The following is a 20,677-nucleotide window of genomic DNA, read 5'->3' as shown; positions in this document are numbered from 1 at the left end:
TCAAAGAATTATTACTCAATTGGTTAAAAGTCTGCGGGCTATGTATTCAAAGGCGATCCCTTCTGTTTGAAATTCAGCAAAATCCAGAGTTTGCACAAACCTTAACTCTTGCGAAGTGTCGCCTTTATTCAGTACATATTGATAGAAAGCTGGACATGGGGATACAAATATGAATAAAAGCCTGTGCAGGGCAGATAGCAATTTACTGCGGTAGGCAGATTTGATATCGAATAGAACACAATGTGCTTAAACTCAGTAGTAGATGATGCACGAGACCCTCAGGCTGTGTTGAAGAGAGCGTAAGGAAGTGTACAAACCAGTAGTGATTACCTGTAACATTTCTTACCGATAAAAGAATAATGTACAATTTTAAATTTATTTATTTGGTGGTTGAGGAAAAGATAACACATCGCCTCTCTTTCTTATCTATTAATTGCTCATGTTTCACTTACACGGTGTTGGGAACTGTTTGCTTACTTTCAGCATGTAAATTCAGAGGAAATATCATGTAATTCTGAACCGAAGAGAAAACATTTAGAAATGATTGATGTAACTAACATGCGATGTTGACAAAAAAAAAAATCACACTAACGGGCACTTTTCCTTAGACAACAAAACAGGGAGACGTCAACACCGTGGCGTCACGCCTATCAGCGGAGGCGGTAAAAGTGTTAAGGCCTGCACAGGCCTCCATGCTGCAGTAGGCGGCGCAAAACCCGGGCAAGTTTCTAAGGAACGCCGCCGATCGCTGCCATGCCAATAAGACGCGGCGGTCGAGGACTGCAAGCCGTTAAGAACGCCTGGAGCACGGCTCTCGCATCACGCCCGGGAGCCGACGCACAAGCCTACGTCTAAGAGTTCTCCCTCGAGGCCCCGCCCACTCCTCGCCCTAAAGCCCGCTGGGGACCCCGGAGGGGGCGTGGCCAAGGGCAGTGAGAGGGGAATGCGCATGCGCACTTGGTACCCAGTCATTTGGCCAACTATCAATCTCGCGAGTGTTGAAAGTCGGTGGCGTAGGTAGTAGACCTGGATGCGGGCGAGATAGATGGTATCTGCCAGAGGAAGAAGGCGAGGCCGCGAAGCCAGTTCCCGGACTCGGCCCCTTCTTCGCTTTCCTTTCGTTTCCCCCTAACCCTCCGCCCTCCTGTAAATCAGCCCGCCTTCCCTGACCTCTGTGACCCGGGTGGCCCCGCCCACTCTCGTCGACGTGATTCCCGCCGTGAGGTAAAGCGCTGGTCGAACCCGGAGCCCGGTGGAAGAGGGGGCCGAGGACGAGAGGGGGAGGCTGCTGGGCCTGGCTCCGGCTCGTCGCCGAGCGGCGGCGCAGGGGGCATTCGGGTGGTCCTCTCGCTCCTCCATCTGCTCATTGCGACGTAGCCACCCAGGCCTAGGCTTCCTCCTCACCCCTGCCGGCCCGGCCTCTGGCAGCAGCGGGTGACGCAGACGGAACATCATGTCGTCCGCCGCCGACCCTCCGCCACCCCCGCCTCCTGAGAGCGCGCCTTCCAAGCCCGCTGCCTCGGCCGCCTGCAGCGGGAGCAGCAACAGCAACAAAGGCAGCGCCGAGGGCGTCGCGGCCCAGGCGGCTCCCTCTGCGGCCGGCGCCGGCCCCGCGGACTCCGAGATGGAGGTGAGGGCGGCTTGTGGCGTGGGGAGAGGGCGGGATGGGGAGGAGGAACTGGTTCCCTGGCCCCTATGGTCGTGAACAGACGCAGAGCCGAACTTCACCCCTCTGCACCAAAGCTCGGCCTCAGACCCTCGGGATCCGAAATGATGCTCTCAGCCCCGCGCCCTTGTGCTTCACCTATCCAGGTGGATTCAGTTGGATCTCTGGCACTTCCCACTTACATGTTTGTCTCTTCAGCGAACCTTGCCAGATCCTCGAACGCTCTTATTAGACATACGTTCTTGATTACTTAGGCCGAGAGACGTGTACCCCCCCCCTTTTTTCCCTAGCTAGGCTCCCATCATTCTCTCGCCCATCTCTGAATCTGGCTTTTAGTTTCCACTCAACTTGGGGGAAGGGCGAGGGAGATGTCCCCCTAGGAACGAGGGTAGACCGGCGGGGTAGGGAAGGCATTTAAAAGCAGCGCATCCGAGTACTTGGGCCTCCTTTTCTTCATCCCGGTCCTTGCGGGGGCGGTATCTGTTCTGGGCAGAAACAATGCCGAGAGCTGGATGGCCCGGGGCGCCGTGGGGATAAGCAGGGCGCAGCTGCTCCTGTGAAGGGAGAGGAGGCTCCTCCCAGGCACTGTTCCACGGGGAGGGAAGCGACCAAGGCAGCCGCAGCTGTCTTGAACCACCATCTAATTGGGGGCGGGGGGTGGGGGGGACCACGGATGGGTGGATGAATGAATTAGTGAGTCAGGGACGGTTGGTTGGTTTTCAGACCAGCTCAATTCCTCTTTGAGGGCCTTGGCCTTATTTTGAAAATTGGTACCGCTCGCTGCCGAGCCTGCTTGCCTACTGGGCTGGGGTTAGCCGGCCAGGGGGTGGTGACAGTCCTGCGAGGGTGGAAAGATTGGGGAACTGCCAGGCGGGTCTCTTGGGTGCGCTCCAAGGAAGGCTTTGCGATGTCTGGGAACAAAGTGATTGCTTGCTCCTTCCAGATTTTATTCTTGGCCTTCGATCTGTTTTAAGATATTTTATAGTCGAAGTCCAAAGATTTCTGGGATTTTTCCATCCTTGGATAGACTGAGTGAAGGTAGTACTGCTCTAAAAATGAACGTTGATGCAGAATTAACACAGTAAGGAAATGGTAGCGCAGTTTCCCGTTGAAGCATTCGGCGTATAATAGTTTTATTTGGGTACCAACGGTCTAACTTAGGGTGAAGTAACATGTTACTAGTTTTTGTGAGAACTTTCAGGAGAGGGTAGGTTTTGATAGAATAAGACATCTGATATTCTGTCGTTTTCAGTGACGAGATTTGTTTCCGATTCACATCTACTTTTGCCTATTTTCTTTTCCTTAAGGTTTTAAATGGTTCTTTCCATTACTATGGTTAACTTGGATTCCTGCTTCCTGGTTTAAGTGGGTTTGAAAATCTGACGCTGAAAGCAATTGTATGTTAATACGCAATTGTATGTTAATACGCAATTCTCTGCAAATTTCTGTCCGTAGTTTTCCTCAGCTTCTCAAAAGGGGCTGTTACTCAAATTTTGAAGTAACCAAAGTTTCATTAGAGGTGTTACAGAAATACCAGAAAGCAGAATAATTTAAAGTCTAAATTAAGTATTTTGGTTTTCAGGTGCCATTTTCAAGTTGAAGTGGAATTAAAGTTTAATTATGAATAGTCAGGTTATAACAAGTAACAAATGAAGTTAGTGGTGTTTTGTTTTGTTTTGTTTTGCCAGATGAGGAAATTGAGTCTTCTGGTAAGCAGAACCTGTAATAGAACCCAGGTCTGGCTCTGAAGCTGACCCTTTTCCCACATATTTTGCCCTGTCATATTCTTAAAAAAAGATGTCTGACAATTTCATTTATTGACGAATGAGTTAGTTTTACCTTCTCGGTAGAGGAATATCGGTACTTTTACTTTTTATCAATCTTTTCACTGACTAGATTCTGGTTTTTTTCTTCACATTATAGTGTGACTTTGTTCTTTTCAAAGAAACGTACCTTACTTTAGTCTGTTCTCTTTTAACTGAATTCAGAAATCATTGAGGTTCCCTGGTTAAAAACTAGATTTGAGCACGCATATGTAATATATCTGACAGTCTGTTTCATGGTTGAAAAAAATTTTAATGCCCTTTTCTTGTTTGAAAGTAGAATTTAAGGTGGATTTTTCCAAAATCTTTTATTTTCTGACAAAGCCCATTTTCCTAGAAATATTAGCTAGCTTTTCTATGTATGAAGTTAATTTTTCCTTTTTGCTTGTGGTGCTGATAGGTCAGGGGAGCAATCTCATTTTTTGTTTATTACTGTGATCTTTTTGACATTGTGGATGGGGCCTGTCTTTCATTCATCCTCATCTCTCACTATTGACAAGACTGATAGGTAGGTACACTATATACCAGTAATCATAGGACTTCAAGAGTCCTGAAATCCAAACCTTTTTTTTTTTTTAACTATGAAAGAAATAATGACTGCTGTTGGAAAGCACATCTTACTTTTTAAAGATGTATTTGATTTTTCATGGTATCTATCCCAGTACCATTTTGTAAAGTAGGCTAGGTAGATGGCTTTGTCGTTTTTTTACTTGTGGAGACCTGAGATTTTTGTGATGAGCTTTAAGTTCCACAGGTGCCTAAAGGTCTTAGCAGTGAAGTTAGACTTGAATTTGGGTCATTTGGCCTCTTAATTCATGTGCTATACCAGCCCCTTTCCCCCCACCTTTTTAATCACAGATAACTTTATTGTAGTATATATTGCCAAGCACAGATTTGAATATCATTGATGAAAATTACACTTTTACCAACAGTTCTTACATTGTTCTTTTAATGGATGAGTGGAACTTTGCAATGTAGTTGTTTTTTGTTGTTTGTGGCATTTTTGAATGTCAAGGTGAATAAATTTGCAAGAATAACACATTTATTACCAACTAGAGAATTAGATTGTAGTTAAAGGTCATTCAATTTAGGCTGCATGGTGAATTTTTTAATATTCCAGAAGATGGGAATCAGGGTGACTAAGGCCACTTTCCAGGTGTACATTTGTATAGTAGTGCAGTAGACACTGCAATTTTATGATTAAAATGGAATGTATTTTCTTCATATTTTATACTATTTAATTTGGCTTATAATTTTTGATTAGGAAAAGAAACCGAATTGCTGAAAGTAATTTTGTTCTAGGATGATGTAGATAATAATCTTGTGTTTCAATCTTGGCAATAGCCACACAGTTTACATATTGGGCTTAAATAAATTATCATCTGGTATTTTTCATCAAGGTTTCCTATCAGGTTAAATGACAGCCATTTAAGTATTTAGGAAATTTGAGACAGAAGTGTATTACTTAGAATGTGTTTTGACAGAAATCAGTCTAATAATGATGTGTCAAGTATTCTTGAAGAACAATCCTTGGTTTTTCCCTCCTACCAGGAAGTATTTGATGATGCGTCTCCTGGAAAGCAAAAAGAAATCCAAGAACCAGATCCTACCTATGAAGAAAAAATGGTATGTTCTAGGTATATGAATAGAGTCTTATAATAACCTTTTAAGTGTACCAAAATTAAGGCACAGATACCCAGTTTAAATATGTGTAACATGGGGTACTATGACTTTTGTATCTTACTTATTTGACTATGTAAAGCAAATATGGAAATACTACATGAATTCATGTATTAATGTCAATATACGGATTATGTTAAAACCCCCTTTAATTTAAGATTTAGCATTGAGATGATTTAAAGACCAGAGAAGTAATTATTCTAAATGTGTTTATTCTGGTCTGTCTAGCATTCTACTCTACTGGTTACATAGAGAATAATATATGCTCCTTGCCTACATCCTGCTTATAATATGGGTGAGATCCTTACAGAAGAGAATATGAATGTTATATTGAAATCCTTGAAGACCCAGCTCACATTTCATATCCTCTTAGAAAACTTTTTTTTAACAATGAGTTAACTAGTATCTACAAAGAGCTTTAAATTTTAATTCAATAACACTAACGGTGAATGCTTACTATGTATTGGGCCCTTGTTCTTTGTGCTTTATATGGATTAAACTCATTTGTTTTGAAATCTTAAAAAGTTAAAATAGCATATGTAATAATAATACCACTGCACAACACAGTATGCTCCTTAATAGTGGGAACAGTGTCTTGAGCTTTCTGTCTTTAGCACCCAGAACAATATCTGGCACATGTTTCACTTTCCCTTTGTTCTTTGGCTTTCTCTTCAGTGTCAGTAAATATTTTTTATTCTCTTAAGTAGATTCAAAAATCCTAAAAATATATGTATTTTACATGTGCACATGCATATATGTAAACACATATAATGTGCAAAATACATATAGCAGTGTGTAAAATAAATGATATATTCTGTATGATTTCTGTTACATTTTATATATGTGTGTATCTGTAACTGTCCTATCTCCTTTCTTTGCTGTCAAAATTTGTTTAAATAAAAAGATGTATTTTCCAGCTCTGCTTTTTCCATTCATTCCTTTAAACCCATCACAGTTTAGATTCTGTCATTTACACTGCACTAGTGATTCTAAGTGCCAGTTCTTTAACTTTATTTTAGTTTCATTCTCCTTGATCTCACTTGTGTTTGACATTATTGATCACTCCACAAAATTTTTACTTGCCGTAAGAGACTTTTCCCCTTGATGATATCCATGTCATTTCTGCTTGATTGTTCCTTTGTCCTTCTTCATTACATTCTGAGCATTTGTTTTTGGACCTTGTCACTGGTTTTCATCTGCCATCTTTAAACTGAATACTTCTGAACATTTATCTGTAGCCCAGGTGCCTCCATCCGTTTTCATTTGCTTTTGGACATTTCAGTCCCTTTGGTACCTCTTATTTAGGAATATCCAAAACTGAATTCACTATCTCTACCCCACACTTCTACTTAGTGTTCTCTCAATGAATAAAAGTTTCTCTTAATAGATACCAAACTGTATATGACAGTACCTCATAGGATTAGTAGTCTTGGCAAATTTAACCTCATAAATATTTCTCTTATCTTTTCTCCATCACTCTAGTTCAGTATTCTTCTGTTGCATGAATTATTTTGTTGGCATCTTTATTTGGCTCCTTTCTTATATCTCGTCTTCCAAATCTTTTCATGTTATTGCAGAGTACATTTATGACACAAATCTGATTATATAATGGAGATTTTCAATAGTTCTTTACAATTTTTTTCAGGTGCCCTTTATTGCAATTTTTTCCTCACTTCCTACAAGTTTTTCACTCTCAGTTTTAATTTCCTTTTTCAACATAAGCAGTTTTCTTGTAAGCAATCTCCTTATCATCTGCTAGTTTCTAATTGTAGGTAATTCTTGATGTGTACTCTTCGTTCTTGAACCCAAGAAGCTGAGTACTGCTTGAGAAAACTGAAATAATAGTGCTGATTGGTACAGGAATACATGTATGGTTTTTACTCTCTTGGGCTTTCAGTATTTATTGCTCAACAGTTCCATTCAGCCATTCTAAAATTTTGCTGCTCTAAGTATTCTACTCCTTTTCTGCCACACCCTCATTTACAGTCTTCCTCCACAAAGAATTGCAGGCCCATCACCAATGTATTTCCTCTACATTTCCAAACACGTATGGCTTCTGCTTTCCTGATCATCTCCTTATGTCTCAGAGAAAAGCTTTTTCCAAAGCTGTTGATTTTAATCTTCCATTTGATTTTGATTTCTTTCAGGTTCCTGATCTTACTTTATTGTGTTCTGCTTTTTAGGAAGCAGTTTTTCTCCTTACACCTCTTGTCTTTAAGCTTTTAAGTCATTTTTTTTTTAACCTCATTTTTTCAAGCTAAAAGGTCTTTGCCTGTTACTCCCCCTTACCCTTTGCTATAATTCTAAAAGCTTATTCTGTAAATGTTGTTCTGAACGCCTTGGTTCTTTGCAGCTAGTTTGTAACCCCATCACTGCATGAATGAATGAGAGGATTTTGGAAATTATGGACTCTTCTGTTGAACCCTAGTGAAGTTTATACTTAGTTCTTTAAATTCTCAAATTTTACCTTGTAGAAGATAACAAAGATCTTGGATATTTTTGATCTGAGATCATGAACCATACTTTGAAAAAATACTTTAAGACATCTAGAGCCATTAAAGGGTTTTGAGCATCAGAGAGGTATGATAAGGTCTAAGAATTGGGGGGACCCCTCCCTTCTCAGTTTGAAACATCACCTCTGTTAGGATTTTCCTGATCGTCCTAGTTAAAATTTAAATGCTAGTCCCACTTCCCATCTTTTTCTTACTCTGCCTTATTTTGCTTATGAGTATTTATCATCTTCTGACACTTTAACATAATTTACCTATTATCTTTAATTTCAGTATTGGACTGTAATGAAAACTTCATGAAGAAACAAAGTCTTCTTTATAAAGAAACCTTTTCTGGTAGACACAAAAATATTTGTTGAATTGAAGAGAATATTGATTTGAAAATGTTTTGAAAGATGTGAAGAATACATACATATTCAGTGATTTGAATACTGTAGAAAAACTTTTACTTTAAAATATCTAGACTCTGACCTATCTGAATTTATTTTCAGAGCTTATTTATCTTGATTCCAAATGTAATTACAAATAATGGAATAGCCTTTGAAGCCCCAACATCTTCTTGTTGCCCGTTCTTGGCTTTTCTTTTATTATATATGTGTTAAGAAAGGAAACTGCAAAACACATATACATGTATGTATCTTGGTTCAGTATTTTAAAACTGATCTGAAGCTTGTCATCTGTAGGACCATTACTAGGGAGAAGCATGTTGACAGCCTGTTGTTAATTGTATGGATTGGGCTACATTTGTGACCTAATGAAACACTGTCACCATGTGCCTTCCTGATAGCAAATTGGGCTTCAGTTTTTACAATGGTGTGATTTTTACAAATTACATTTTTCTTTAAAAAACACATAGCTTTTGCAATATTATTTTTGACTGCCTCGTGTTGACTTTGCTAGATAAGATGTTTTGTAGTTAATTCTAAAACTGACATTTTAAACATTTTTAGGGAATGAAATGTTGAGTAACTAGTTTCTGTTTATTGAGCTTTTGTCTTGTTTCTCCTTTTTTTAACCAAACTATTATTAGTGTGTCCATAAGTCTGTTACATAAAGGCTCTAGATATCCATTTTCGTTTATTTTTATGAAAACTTGATTTCAAGCATCTTAAATTGTTTTTGGTTTAAATTCTTCCAAACTCATTCAAAGCAGCAAATGTTAGATATGAAAGTAAGAGTGGTATTAAGACCTGCATTGGGTAAATGACTATTTCATGAACTTAATAGATGTTTTTCAAGTGGGATACCATTTTAAAATTTGACACAGCCCAACTGATAAATGACCAATGGATTTCCCCCCTTCTGAATAAATTCACTTGTATTGCTCAGTGTCTTGATTTTTTTGATATTTTTTCGTCAACCAAATTGAAGTATAATTGACACACGATAGTTTTAAGTTTGTAATTCAATGAGTTTTAGTAGATATATACAGTCATTTAACGATCTTCAGTCAGTATGTAACAGTTCTGTCATCCGCAAACCTTTGCTCCTGCTCTCATCCCCTTGCCACTTCAGATCCGTTTTCTGAAAAATCACTACTTAGAATTTCATATCAGTCAGATCCTGTAGTATATATAGTCTTTTAAGTTTGGCTTCTTTCACTTAGTGTAGTGCTTCTGAAACTCATCTATCAATCAGTATCAGTAGTTCCTTTTTGTTGAGTTTGTTATATGGAGGCATGTTGAAACTTTGATTTCTCAAGTTGTATTACTATTCTGATAAACTGTATTTTAAAATTTTTTGCAGCAAACTGACCGGGCAAATAGGTTTGAGTATTTATTAAAGCAGACAGAGTTGTTTGCACATTTCATTCAGCCTGCTGCTCAGAAGACTCCAACCTCACCTTTGAAGATGAAACCAGGGCGCCCACGAATAAAAAAGGATGAGAAACAGAACTTACTATCAGTTGGCGAGTGAGTAATAGTCAATACTTAATAGTTGAGCCAAATTTATTTTTGATAATCTTCATTACAAGCATAAAACCACTTCATTAAAAAAAATTATTTTAGTGCTGTTATTTGGCCCCAGTTGGCTTGGCAGAATGTAACCATACATATATAAATAAATAAAAATATGCATAATGCTTTAATTTTATATGAACTGAGTAGGGAATTCAGATGTTATCCACTCCTTGGAGTGGAAACAACTGCAGAGGTTAGGTGGCCTGTTTAACATCACCTAGAAGGAGTTAGAATAATCCGAGTTTGAATTTAGATTTGACTTGGAGCTAGTCTCCTAAACCACATACACACGTTGAGGGTATTGCTTTTATCTGAAGTCTGTACTGGTGTGGATGTTGCGATCATTTATACCACAGCTGTTTGTTTAAATTTTTTGTTATATACTTAGTTGGCTTTATATATATCAAAGTATCAGGTTATATGCCATCATTATATGTTGTTTCAAAGTGTGTAAAGTCTTATATGTTGAATTTATAAATTATTTTTTAGGATTTGTGCTGGTTGTATAACTAAGATGTTTAGGTAACAATAATTAATAAATTTAGGGCAATCTTGGCTCCATGGAATGGCTAATTCCCAAAGTGAAAAATGAAATGTGACCAGTAATTAAAATATGCATGGTTCTCTAAAAGAGGAAATTGCAAACTGTTATCAACACTGTTAAATTTACTACATGATATACAGAAACATGGAGGTATGAGCTCTGTCTCTAAGGGATTGTCATCAAAAAGCATTTTACCTTAATTTTACTTGGAATATGCTACTGTACTAATGTATCTTACTGCTTATTTATTGTGTGTAACCAAAGTGCTTTTGTTTTAATATGTATGAAACTTTTCATAAGAGAACTTTGCACTTCATATGTATTTAAATTGTTCTGACTTGAGAAGTTTGCAGCTATTTAAGTAGCATCAGTCTCATGCTCCAGAAATGCGAACTAGTATAATAGATTTTGTTATGGGGTAGTCAATATAATGTTATGAAAAGAAACACTTCTATTAAGATCCTATAAAATAAAGATACTGTGTAGCAAATACATAAAAAATTGTTCAGTTTGATCTTACTGGTGTTATTGAAAAAAAGGAGTCTTGGGTTAACAGATTTCTTCTCTAACCTTCAGACCATCTTAAATAGAAAGTTAGCTTAAGCAAAGTAATTAGGGTGTTTGTACTGCCCTGTCCTTTGGTATAAGGATGTGGATGATCTCTTTTCCCTTTACCTCATCTAGTTAAATTGAGTGATGCTTCCCTTTGAAGTAATAAAGCATATTCCATCTTTTATCTTCAGTTTTAACAGCCACAATAATCAGCTATCTTGCTATTGTGAAGATTTTATTTAAAAAAACAACAACAAAGTTCTCTCAGTTTATGGAGACTAACTTGGGGTTGGGTAGATCTTTGCACAAAATTTCACAGGGTTGGAAGACAGAGAAGCACAAAAAATAACACTTAAACTAAGACATTCTCATTAGAAGCACATAAAACAGGCAAGAATATCTTTGCATTTTTATTGCCTTGTCCTGCATTTCTGAGGAATGTCTCTCTGTCTGGGAAGACTGGTTATCTTTTTCCACCAACCATGTAGTTTTCATAGAAATAAAGTAATAAATTAGATTTAGAGGTCACAAGAGTAGAATAATCTACTGTTTTGTAATTTAAATGAAAATATTTGTTGAAAGTATGAAGGTATAATTGGAAACTCGAGAATTGGGGAGTAGGTAGTTTTATTAACTTGAGTCCTTTAGAGATTAAGAAATCTGGCAATATAACTTCAGAAAATTAGTTTTTAAGCAGGTGTATCTGACTCTTAGGATGTAGAATTTCGGCATGTGTATTTAAGAAGCTTTGAGTAATTCTGATGAATCTCTGGTTAAGAGTCATTACTTAAGCCCTGAGTCTCTTATTTCTGCATATTTTGGAGATTTTGATGAAAGTTGTAGTTTTTAAAATGTGATTTCTGAAACTGTTTTGAGGTGGGAACCAAAATACTTAAAAAGTAACTTTAAAATGCAAATTATGAGGTTTTTCTGACTGCATAGTTCCTTAAAATTAAAATTATCACATTTAAGTTTATCAGATTAACCTAAGATACTGTTGTTTGTTTTAAGTAAAGGTAGATTTATTTACAGAGGTACATAGGCTGTTTCAGAACGCAAGAGAAAGGCCCCAGGGTGTAGGGGTTGAGTGCTCAGGTTAAAGTAAAAGTAGATACACACTCCATAGACAGAGTGTGGGCCATCTCCGAAGACGAGGGAGCAAGAGAGGAGGCCTATTCTGTTTAAATATGTATATTTTAGAAAACCATGTAAAGCATTTCAGGTTAAATTTTACTAGTAATTTCTACTATTTTTTTTAAGTCTTAATTTATGTGCCTGTTAAAAAAAAAATCCTTGAATCATCTTGGTCAGCCTTTTGACTATTAATATTGAAATAGTAGCTGGTAGTTAAAATTAAAGGCAAAACTCAAATCACTTGATTTTATTTTAAACTTGACAGCTATCGACACCGAAGAACAGAGCAAGAGGAGGATGAAGAATTATTAACAGAAAGCTCCAAAGCAACCAATGTTTGCACTCGATTTGAGGACTCTCCCTCATGTACGTTATATGTATTTAATTACTTGATTTTTTGAAAATCCCCTTTTGAGACATCCTTTAGTTACTGTTTTGGATTTGTCTTGGCTGCTAGCTTATAAAGGGAAATTTTAATAGTCTTTTGAAGTTTATTGTGAAATGAACAAGATTTTTTTGGATGGAAATTATTGTATATTAGTATGATAGTAGTGCTATATTTCAAAGGAGTGTGAAATGCCATTGTGTTTATTGTTGCCCAAATGTACATGCAAGACTAGGCTTTTGCTTTATATTTGCCCCAGATAAGAAAACTTTTGTGTAAAAAAAGGTACTTCATGAAGACTTTCCTTTACTTACCTCCTGATTTTGTATTTGTTTTAAATTTTTTCCCCAAATGTACTTGTTATTAATGGTTTTCCAAAAGAAAACCTGGTTTTAACCAGGTTTAAGTTTTACCTACAAAAAAATCTTGATTGTCTGGTGGCACATTTGTCTTTACTGAAGCCTAGCATTTTTTCTTTCCAACCTCCTTTCTCTGTTTCACTTGATGACAAGTTTCTGTGAGCACAGTGGTTGTGAGCAAAAAAATTCACAATGTTCAATATAGGACATAATTTTGGATTTGTTATTTAATTAACTGAAACCTTGAACTCTTAGCAAACTACTTCAGAGAAGACAGGATCTGGTTAGAAATTCAGCAGTCTGTTTAAAGTGTGTACCTTCAGATTTTTTTGGCTGCAGAGTACCCAGTTTCCATTTCTTCATGAAGCTAGAGGCCAGAGCCAGATAGCTGGTATAAGGGGGAGGAAAGGAAATTTGAATTATTTTGGGTTACCTCTTACATTCCTACACTGTAACTGGTTTTCCCAGCATTGATTAGCTTTTCATCCCAAAGCAGTGTTTTTGAAAAGGGGATGGAATATAGAATGTCCTTTTTTTTTTAAGTTGAGTTTATTGTGATCCATATACTCAGTAATTATTCTGGGATGGAGAATACTACAGTAAACCCTGAAAGAGAGATTGTCTCTCTTTATAGGACCTGTTGGTAAAGTAACTTGTAGAAGGGTAAAAGAAAAACAATCTCTTAATTCGTTTCCCCTTTATTAGGAGGAAAACAGTCCCCAGAGAACCTCTGTTTGGGTCATCAGAGAAGTTGAAGATGCTTGGCTAGAAACACTTGGAGTAACATTAAAAAAGGGAATAAAGAGGCCAAAGAGTCTCTAGGAGCAATAAATGGGGAACAGGAAATGAGTGATGTGGGGTACTCTGATGCCTACAGTCATGTTTCCTGTACTCTGTTGTCTTCCATATCCATCTGCTCCTCCTCCACTAGGCCATAGCAGCTACCTCTAGTGCCTTGGAACTTGGAGAATTCCCATTCTTAAAACCTAGTATAGAAAGTAAAGTCAGAATTAGCATATGTGTGTAAGGCTAAGTTAAACCTCTGAGAATCAAATGAATGGGGCTGCCCACATGTATTTCTTGTCTTTAAAATGTACACTTGATTTTTCTTTTGTTCCTAGATGTAAAATGGGGTAAACTGAGAGATTATCAGGTCCGAGGATTAAACTGGCTCATTTCTTTGTACGAGAACGGCATCAATGGTATCCTTGCAGATGAAATGGTATGTGTTTGGTAGCTTTTTAGAAAAAAAAATTTTTTTGTGTGATTTAAAACCTTGTATATCATGAGATTTATAAAGGTTAAGGCTTATAACATATAGTTTTATTGATTATATTCTAAAACTGTTAGCAAACTAATCTTCTGTCAGACTGGAGTAAGCTCACTTTAGTTGCCTAAGCGTGATCTGTACTTAATTATTATTTATGAAAGTGTAATAAATTAAAAGTTGATACATTTTGAGAAACTTGCCTTTGGTTGACTTTTGTAATATGATTTAGCCATCTCCCCCCACTTCTGTAAAACACAGGTAGGGTCAGTTGAATGTCATCAATAAATATTTTCTCCATGATGGTAGCTTGTACAGTTCTATCTCATAAAACGTTGTATCTTGTTTACTACTTACTAGTTATGTAGTATTCACTACATAAGTTTCACTACATAACTTTAAGTTTCCCTGTAACTATAGTGCTAAAACAATTGCTTGGAGAAAGTATGAAGTCTAAAGAAATAGGTTTCAATTCTAGCTCTGCTGGGTGACCTTGGAAAAGTCAATTCAAACATCTGGGCCTTACAGAGATGGTAGTAGTACCTCCTTCAAAAAACATTCAAAGACATCTTATGAAGGTTAAATGACATAACACTCATAGTCTTGACACGTAGCAAGTTCTCACCATTTTGTTAGCTATACACGTAGCTTTTCTTTAAAATGTTTCTGTATATTCAGGAAGTATAAATATAGAAGTCTGTTTTATTTTTGTTTTTCATTGCTTTGTGGTTAATTCTTTTAGGGCCTGGGAAAGACTCTTCAAACAATTTCTCTTCTTGGGTACATGAAACACTATAGAAACATTCCTGGTCCTCATATGGTTTTGGTTCCTAAGTCTACCCTACACAACTGGATGAGTGAATTCAAGAGATGGGTACCAACACTTAGATCTGTTTGTTTAATAGGAGATAAAGACCAAAGAGTAAGTTTCTCATATTTCATTACATTTTTGGTATTAAAAGAATTTGATTTTAGGTTTGGGGGTGGGGTTAACTAGAGGAGGGATAAGAGAAAGGGTCCAGTAATAAACAGTCTTCACAAATATGTTAACTTGTTGGTTAAGACTCATACTGGGGAAAAGGAATTGTAGACTATAGAAAGCTGTAAGAGTATAGTTCATTTTTCCTGCTTTTTGGGGATGGTTATAAAATAAAAGGCTGTGTTCCCATTCTAGAAGTATTTTCTTACTTTAAGGGAAGTTTTGAGTTTGTGAGGTGGTTGGAAGTTTGAGAAGCCAGATTTTTAGATTGTTGTGTATAATGGTTGTAGTCACAGAATAGTAATTTGTAATGGTAAATAGTAAAAATAATTAGTAATTTGGTGGGTTGATATGATACCTCTTGAAATCAGTCAAAATATTGTCAGTTGTCACATTCTTTTTAGAAGATACAGAAATAACAATGACACTTAAGAATATAAAGTTAGATTTTAAAATGTACTTGTACTGTATTGAAAGATTTTTAAATGTACTCATACAGTATGTGACTGTACATAATTTCATTTTCCCTTCATTCAGCTATCAGTGATGATTCTAGGTTTCTTTTCTTCCTTTATAGATACTTTGGGTATTTTAAGTTACCAAATTGCTTTTTTTTGCTTCGAAACTCAATTTTTAAACTAGTCTTTGCTTTAGTTTCCTCACCTGTAAAATGAGATAATAGCAATGTCTTACTAGATCTGTAAACATGAAAGGAATGAAATGCTTACTGCAAATTAGCCTTTAGTCCGTAATACCTTCACGTCAGAAAACTATCCTTTGCCTAGACAGCTGTGTCATACGAATTTCAGCACCTAGGGGAATCAAGGAAGGAAGACATTTAAGAATTAGTCTATTGAATTTTGCCAGTTACTTTTTACACATACGATTACTGAAGTTAATTTGAGCTGGTTCTCACTGCTTGCATACCATAGCTATAACTCAATTTCTTTTTAATATTCTCATCCCTTTTACATTGAATTATATCCTTGTCATTAGTAAAATTTAATGTATTTAAATGTATTTTTTTTCCCTCTTGCTACACAGGCTGCTTTTGTCAGAGACGTTTTACTACCAGGAGAATGGGATGTATGTGTAACATCTTATGAAATGCTTATTAAAGAGAAATCTGTTTTCAAAAAATTTAATTGGAGGTACTTAGTTATAGATGAAGCTCACAGGATCAAAAATGAAAAATCTAAGGTAATTTGATATTTAGATGTGAAAATCATTTGTGCCTTCATTTAGAATTTGATCAATATGCAGAATATTCATTCTAATGATGAATTTGTTTCTTTCAGTTGTCAGAAATAGTGAGGGAATTCAAGACTACAAATAGGCTATTATTAACTGGAACACCTCTTCAAAACAACTTGCATGAGCTTTGGTCACTCCTTAATTTTTTGTTGCCAGATGTTTTTAATTCAGCTGATGTGAGTATTTCTTATTATTTTCTGGTTGAGATAATAATAGTTTATTTAATACTATACATTTTTTGTAATAGAATTGGCCTACTTGAGAAAAACAAACGAACTCAGAAAAAGAGGTCAGATTTGTGGCGGAGGCAGAGGGTGGAGAGAAGGGGTATTGGATGAAGGCAGTCAAAATGTACAAAGTTTATTGTACTTGCTTATCTTCCAGTTATAAGAGAAATAAGTACTAGAGGTGTAATGTACAGCATGATAAATGTAATTAACACTGCTGTATGTAATATATGAAAGTTAAGAGAATAAATCCTAAGAGTTCATTACAAGGGAAATTTTTTATTTCTTTTATTTTGTATCTGTGAGAGGATGGGTGTTCACTAAACATTGGGTAATCATTTCATGATGTGTAAGTCAAATCATTGTGCTGTACACCTTAAACTTGTATGTGCTGTACAACAATTTATCTTAATGAAACTAGGAGAAGAAAAAAAGAATTGGCCTGCCTTTAAGCACTGCTTGAGATGATAATTTATTTTTCACACTTTCAGGTAGTTATCCTAGTGTAATCTACCAGGTTTAGTATGCATTCTGACAGTTTACTTTTGTGCCTTTCAATTTTAATCTCATTTTATAAATCATGGTTTATTCTCTCTAGAATGTCATAGATTCCCATTCTTCTTTGATGGTCATGTTGGCCTGACATTGTTTCAGTGGCTCTAGGTGGACTGCTTATGTTCTTAAGGTGGTGATCAGGGTAGTCCCCAGGTGAATTTGTATACTTCATGTTGCCTGTGTTTTAGGTCCCCAGGGATGGCCTCTACCCAAGATGGCCTTCAAGTTTGGTGAAATCTGTCTAGCCATTCTTTTTTATGGTCCAGCAAAGATAGAACCTAATCTTTACCTTCGATAAATTATTTCCAGTGATAGAAATGGTTAATTAGCTATTTGACCTATTGATTGTACTTAGGAATATAATATGTATTATGTTGAGAGTCTGTGCTGTTCGTAATTTCAGTTTTTTGTTGGACTCGAGTTCATTTTTGAACCTTTGCTCCCATTGTTGTAGTGTGTGTGTGGCTTTGAAGAGCGTATTCCAGTAAGTTCCAAAAAGGTGTTAATTTTGCCTTGTTATGTTATGTTAAGGATCATTTTTAAGAGTAGAGAAATTTGTGTTCTTGAAAGACATTTAATCAGTGTCTGCAAGCTACTTTATTTCTGCTTTTACGTATTTTTTTTTGAGATAATTTCTTACATTGACACTTGTATTTGTTTAATACTTACTGTTAAAGCTTTGTTTTGATTAACACATGAATTCTAAGATTATGTTTACTAACAAAGCAAATACAGTTGACCCTTGAACAACACAAGTTTGAACTAGACAGGTCCATTTACATGTAGATTTTTTTTTTTCATTAGTAAATACTACAGTACTGTGTGATCTGCAGTTGGAGGACTGACTAAATTATAGGTGGATTTTCAGCTGCGTGGAGTGTTGGTGCTCCTAACCTCTGCATTGTTAAAGGGTCGGCTGCATATAATTAATACGCTAAAGAAGTAAGGATAGGGAAACTGTCCTTGTTCATATCCTACCCAAATACAGTAAAATGCTGGTAATCTCAATTTCACTTTTAGTAGCTTTAATTAAAAGTGACATTGCTCTGGAAACTTTGTATTTGAGTAGTGTGAGTGATCTTCGAGAATAAACTGAAGTGATTTTAATGTTTAAGCTTTTCTGAAACTGAAGGATTTTTTTTTAAGAATATTGATTTTCTAATTCTATAAATCTTGATTTCCAACTGTTTTCTTTTCTCTCTGAAACTTGTCACCTTGACTTTTTTTGAGAAAAATGTTTAGGAGGTAAAATGATTCTCAAACTAGCTCTAAAATTAATTGCTGACAGCACACTTGAAAAATAAGGAATTGAACTAAATGATTTTTGCCTTTCATTAATTTTAGAAATCATTGTTACATGCTATATAACTAGCATAATAGGGTATTTGTAGCTAATATTATCTCTGATCTTAATATATTTTTTGTTAATCTAGGACTTTGATTCCTGGTTTGATACGAACAATTGCCTTGGGGATCAAAAGCTAGTTGAAAGGCTTCATATGGTAAGTATTTTGGAGTAGGGTTAAAGAGCATGTTTCTAATGGGAAAAAAATTATACAGTTTTAAGTTAGTGGATTATTTTTCTGTTTACAAAAAACAGTGGCTTTGATCTGTTTGAATCCTGCCCACATAACTGCTTGATTTTCTGATGGGGGGAGTGGGTAATGTATGGCAGTTTTGCCTTAGAACCTGGGGTGGAATCCTAACTTACTGAAGGGAAAAAGTAATCCCTTAGGGTTAAAAAAAAAAAAAAAAGTTCAGTGGGGGAAAGAAGAGTTACATAAGGACTTAAAACAGACAAGTTTTTAAAGCTTATTTCCATTTACATCCCATAGAAGAATCTAACAGGTATTCTGAAAGGCTAAAGAGCTCTCTGTTGTTCTTAAATCCAGTAACTATAAAAGCAGCTGCAAATAGTGCATTGTAAGTAGAGTTGATATGTTTTTACTGTGAAATATGGCTTTGTTCCTTCCTATGAAGATTCACAAGTAGAAGTTGGTAGGAAGATAGAAATTTCTCTTAACAGACCCCAGATTATGATACTCTGGCCAGCGAGATAAAGCATGTAAGCATGACATACAAGGTCTTTCATGACCTAACTTGGGGTTTAATATGTTTGTGATGATTGTATTTTTATAAGCTAGTATAAATAGAACAAATAAAAGGATATCTTTAGCTTTATAGATACAATGTTGTGTAAAAGAAACCAGATATAAATGGCCAAAAACTGTATGAGTCTATATAACATTCAAAACAGGCAAAATTAGTTTATGATGTTACAAAATAAAAATATTGCTTACCTGTGTGGAGAAAAAAGGGGATCGTCACTGAGAAGGTTACAGAACGATTTATGGGATGTTCTATTTAGGAGATGGTTACATGAGTATGTTTACTTAATTAAAATGTATTGAACTGTATAGTCATGATTTGTGTACTTTATGTTTGGTGTATTTCCATAAGAAAAAGATAGTACATTTAAAGACTATAACCATGAAGACATCTTAATGTGGACCTAGCCATTTCTAAGCAATCTTAGTCTACATTCAGGTAACTAGTTTTAATCCTGAAAGGCTGTGAATGTTGAAAATACCATCTTTAAAATGTGCTATTTTAATATTTTATGAACTATATCAAGTATATAGTTATATATATTGAATAAATAATCATCCTAATATTACTCTTCAGAAAATCAGTAATAATAAATTACACATTTGGAATGGAGAAGTCTAAGAACCATTTGATACTCAGGCAGATAAATTTCTTTTCTATGTATTTAATAGACAATTTTGAGATCCTGAAATGCTGCTTTATTACAGATAAGGTCACCTCCATTTCTTTTTGCTCTTTTAAGGTTTTGCGTCCATTCCTCCTTCGTCGAATTAAGGCTGATGTTGAAAAGAGCTTGCCTCCAAAGAAGGAAGTAAAAATCTATGTGGGGCTCAGCAAAATGCAAAGGGAATGGTATGTTCTGAGATATTTTTGAAATCACTCTTGATTCTTTGCTAACTTTGGTTTATATTTTGTTTGCCTAATTTGTGTTTTCAAGGAATTCCATTTGATGGATTGAACTCAGTCTAAATTGAAAGAACAAGGTACCTAGTTTTCAGAGGAGGGGAATAAGTAGCTATCCTGTTCTTTACTGGTTATACAACATCTCAATTATATTCAGTTCCATACTTAATACTGATAAGTATTTGCAAGGGGCTGGAGTTGTTGATCAGAGGACAGAAAGGATATACGGCAAAGAAATGGGCATGTATCTGGGAAAGGGATGACCATCCGAAATGTCCTCAAAACTTTTGAAAGGTTTTTATAGGGTAGGAAAGATGTTAGGCTTGTCCTGTATGGCTCTCAAATATAGAATTAAGACGAGTCAATGCTGAGGAGAGAAATCTTTTTTAGTTATAAAACACTGGTGAACTTAGTATCAGTTAGAATTGTGATGGAAAGGTCTGACTTGTGCCCTGTAATTCGAATTGTTAAGCATAAATGGCTTAGGTTATTTAAGTTATTTTGCTCAGAGGATTCTAGGTCCTGAAACTTTGGTGTTTAGACAGATTGCTTTTTCTTTTAGGATAATATCTAACTTCTTAGTATACACTCAAGGCTTTTTATAATCCAGCCTTAGCTTAACTGCCCCACTACCCTATGCGCTTTTACTTATATTTAAATCTCATTGTATTCATCTTATTTTCATCATCATGCCTTATACTCTCATGATTTTTTTCTGTCCTTAGATCTTAATGTCCTTACCCAGATGCTACACTAGTTACATTGAATA

General features: G+C 36.1%; 1 protein-coding gene across 1 annotated transcript in view; it reads left to right on the top strand.

The window, feature by feature from the left end:
- The first annotated feature begins 1,015 nt into the window (after positions 1 to 1,015).
- Positions 1,016 to 20,677, top strand: part of SMARCA5 (SWI/SNF related, matrix associated, actin dependent regulator of chromatin, subfamily a, member 5) — a 33,966-nt gene continuing 14,304 nt past the window's right edge. The window contains exons 1-10 of the mRNA XM_010983763.3: positions 1,016 to 1,630; positions 5,041 to 5,115; positions 9,426 to 9,592; positions 12,136 to 12,236; positions 13,736 to 13,836; positions 14,624 to 14,803; positions 15,905 to 16,060; positions 16,159 to 16,290; positions 18,330 to 18,398; positions 19,748 to 19,857. Of these exons, the coding sequence (XP_010982065.1) occupies positions 1,454 to 1,630; positions 5,041 to 5,115; positions 9,426 to 9,592; positions 12,136 to 12,236; positions 13,736 to 13,836; positions 14,624 to 14,803; positions 15,905 to 16,060; positions 16,159 to 16,290; positions 18,330 to 18,398; positions 19,748 to 19,857 (1,268 nt within the window). The 5' untranslated portion in view covers positions 1,016 to 1,453. The remainder of the gene's footprint in view (positions 1,631 to 5,040; positions 5,116 to 9,425; positions 9,593 to 12,135; positions 12,237 to 13,735; positions 13,837 to 14,623; positions 14,804 to 15,904; positions 16,061 to 16,158; positions 16,291 to 18,329; positions 18,399 to 19,747; positions 19,858 to 20,677) is intronic.

The sequence above is a fragment of the Camelus dromedarius genome, chromosome 1 (genome assembly GCF_036321535.1).
Source record: "Camelus dromedarius isolate mCamDro1 chromosome 1, mCamDro1.pat, whole genome shotgun sequence".
NCBI classification, from domain to species: Eukaryota; Metazoa; Chordata; class Mammalia; order Artiodactyla; family Camelidae; genus Camelus; species Camelus dromedarius.
Note: the sequence above shows the minus strand (reverse complement) of the source record. Positions and strands in the feature narration are given on the sequence as shown.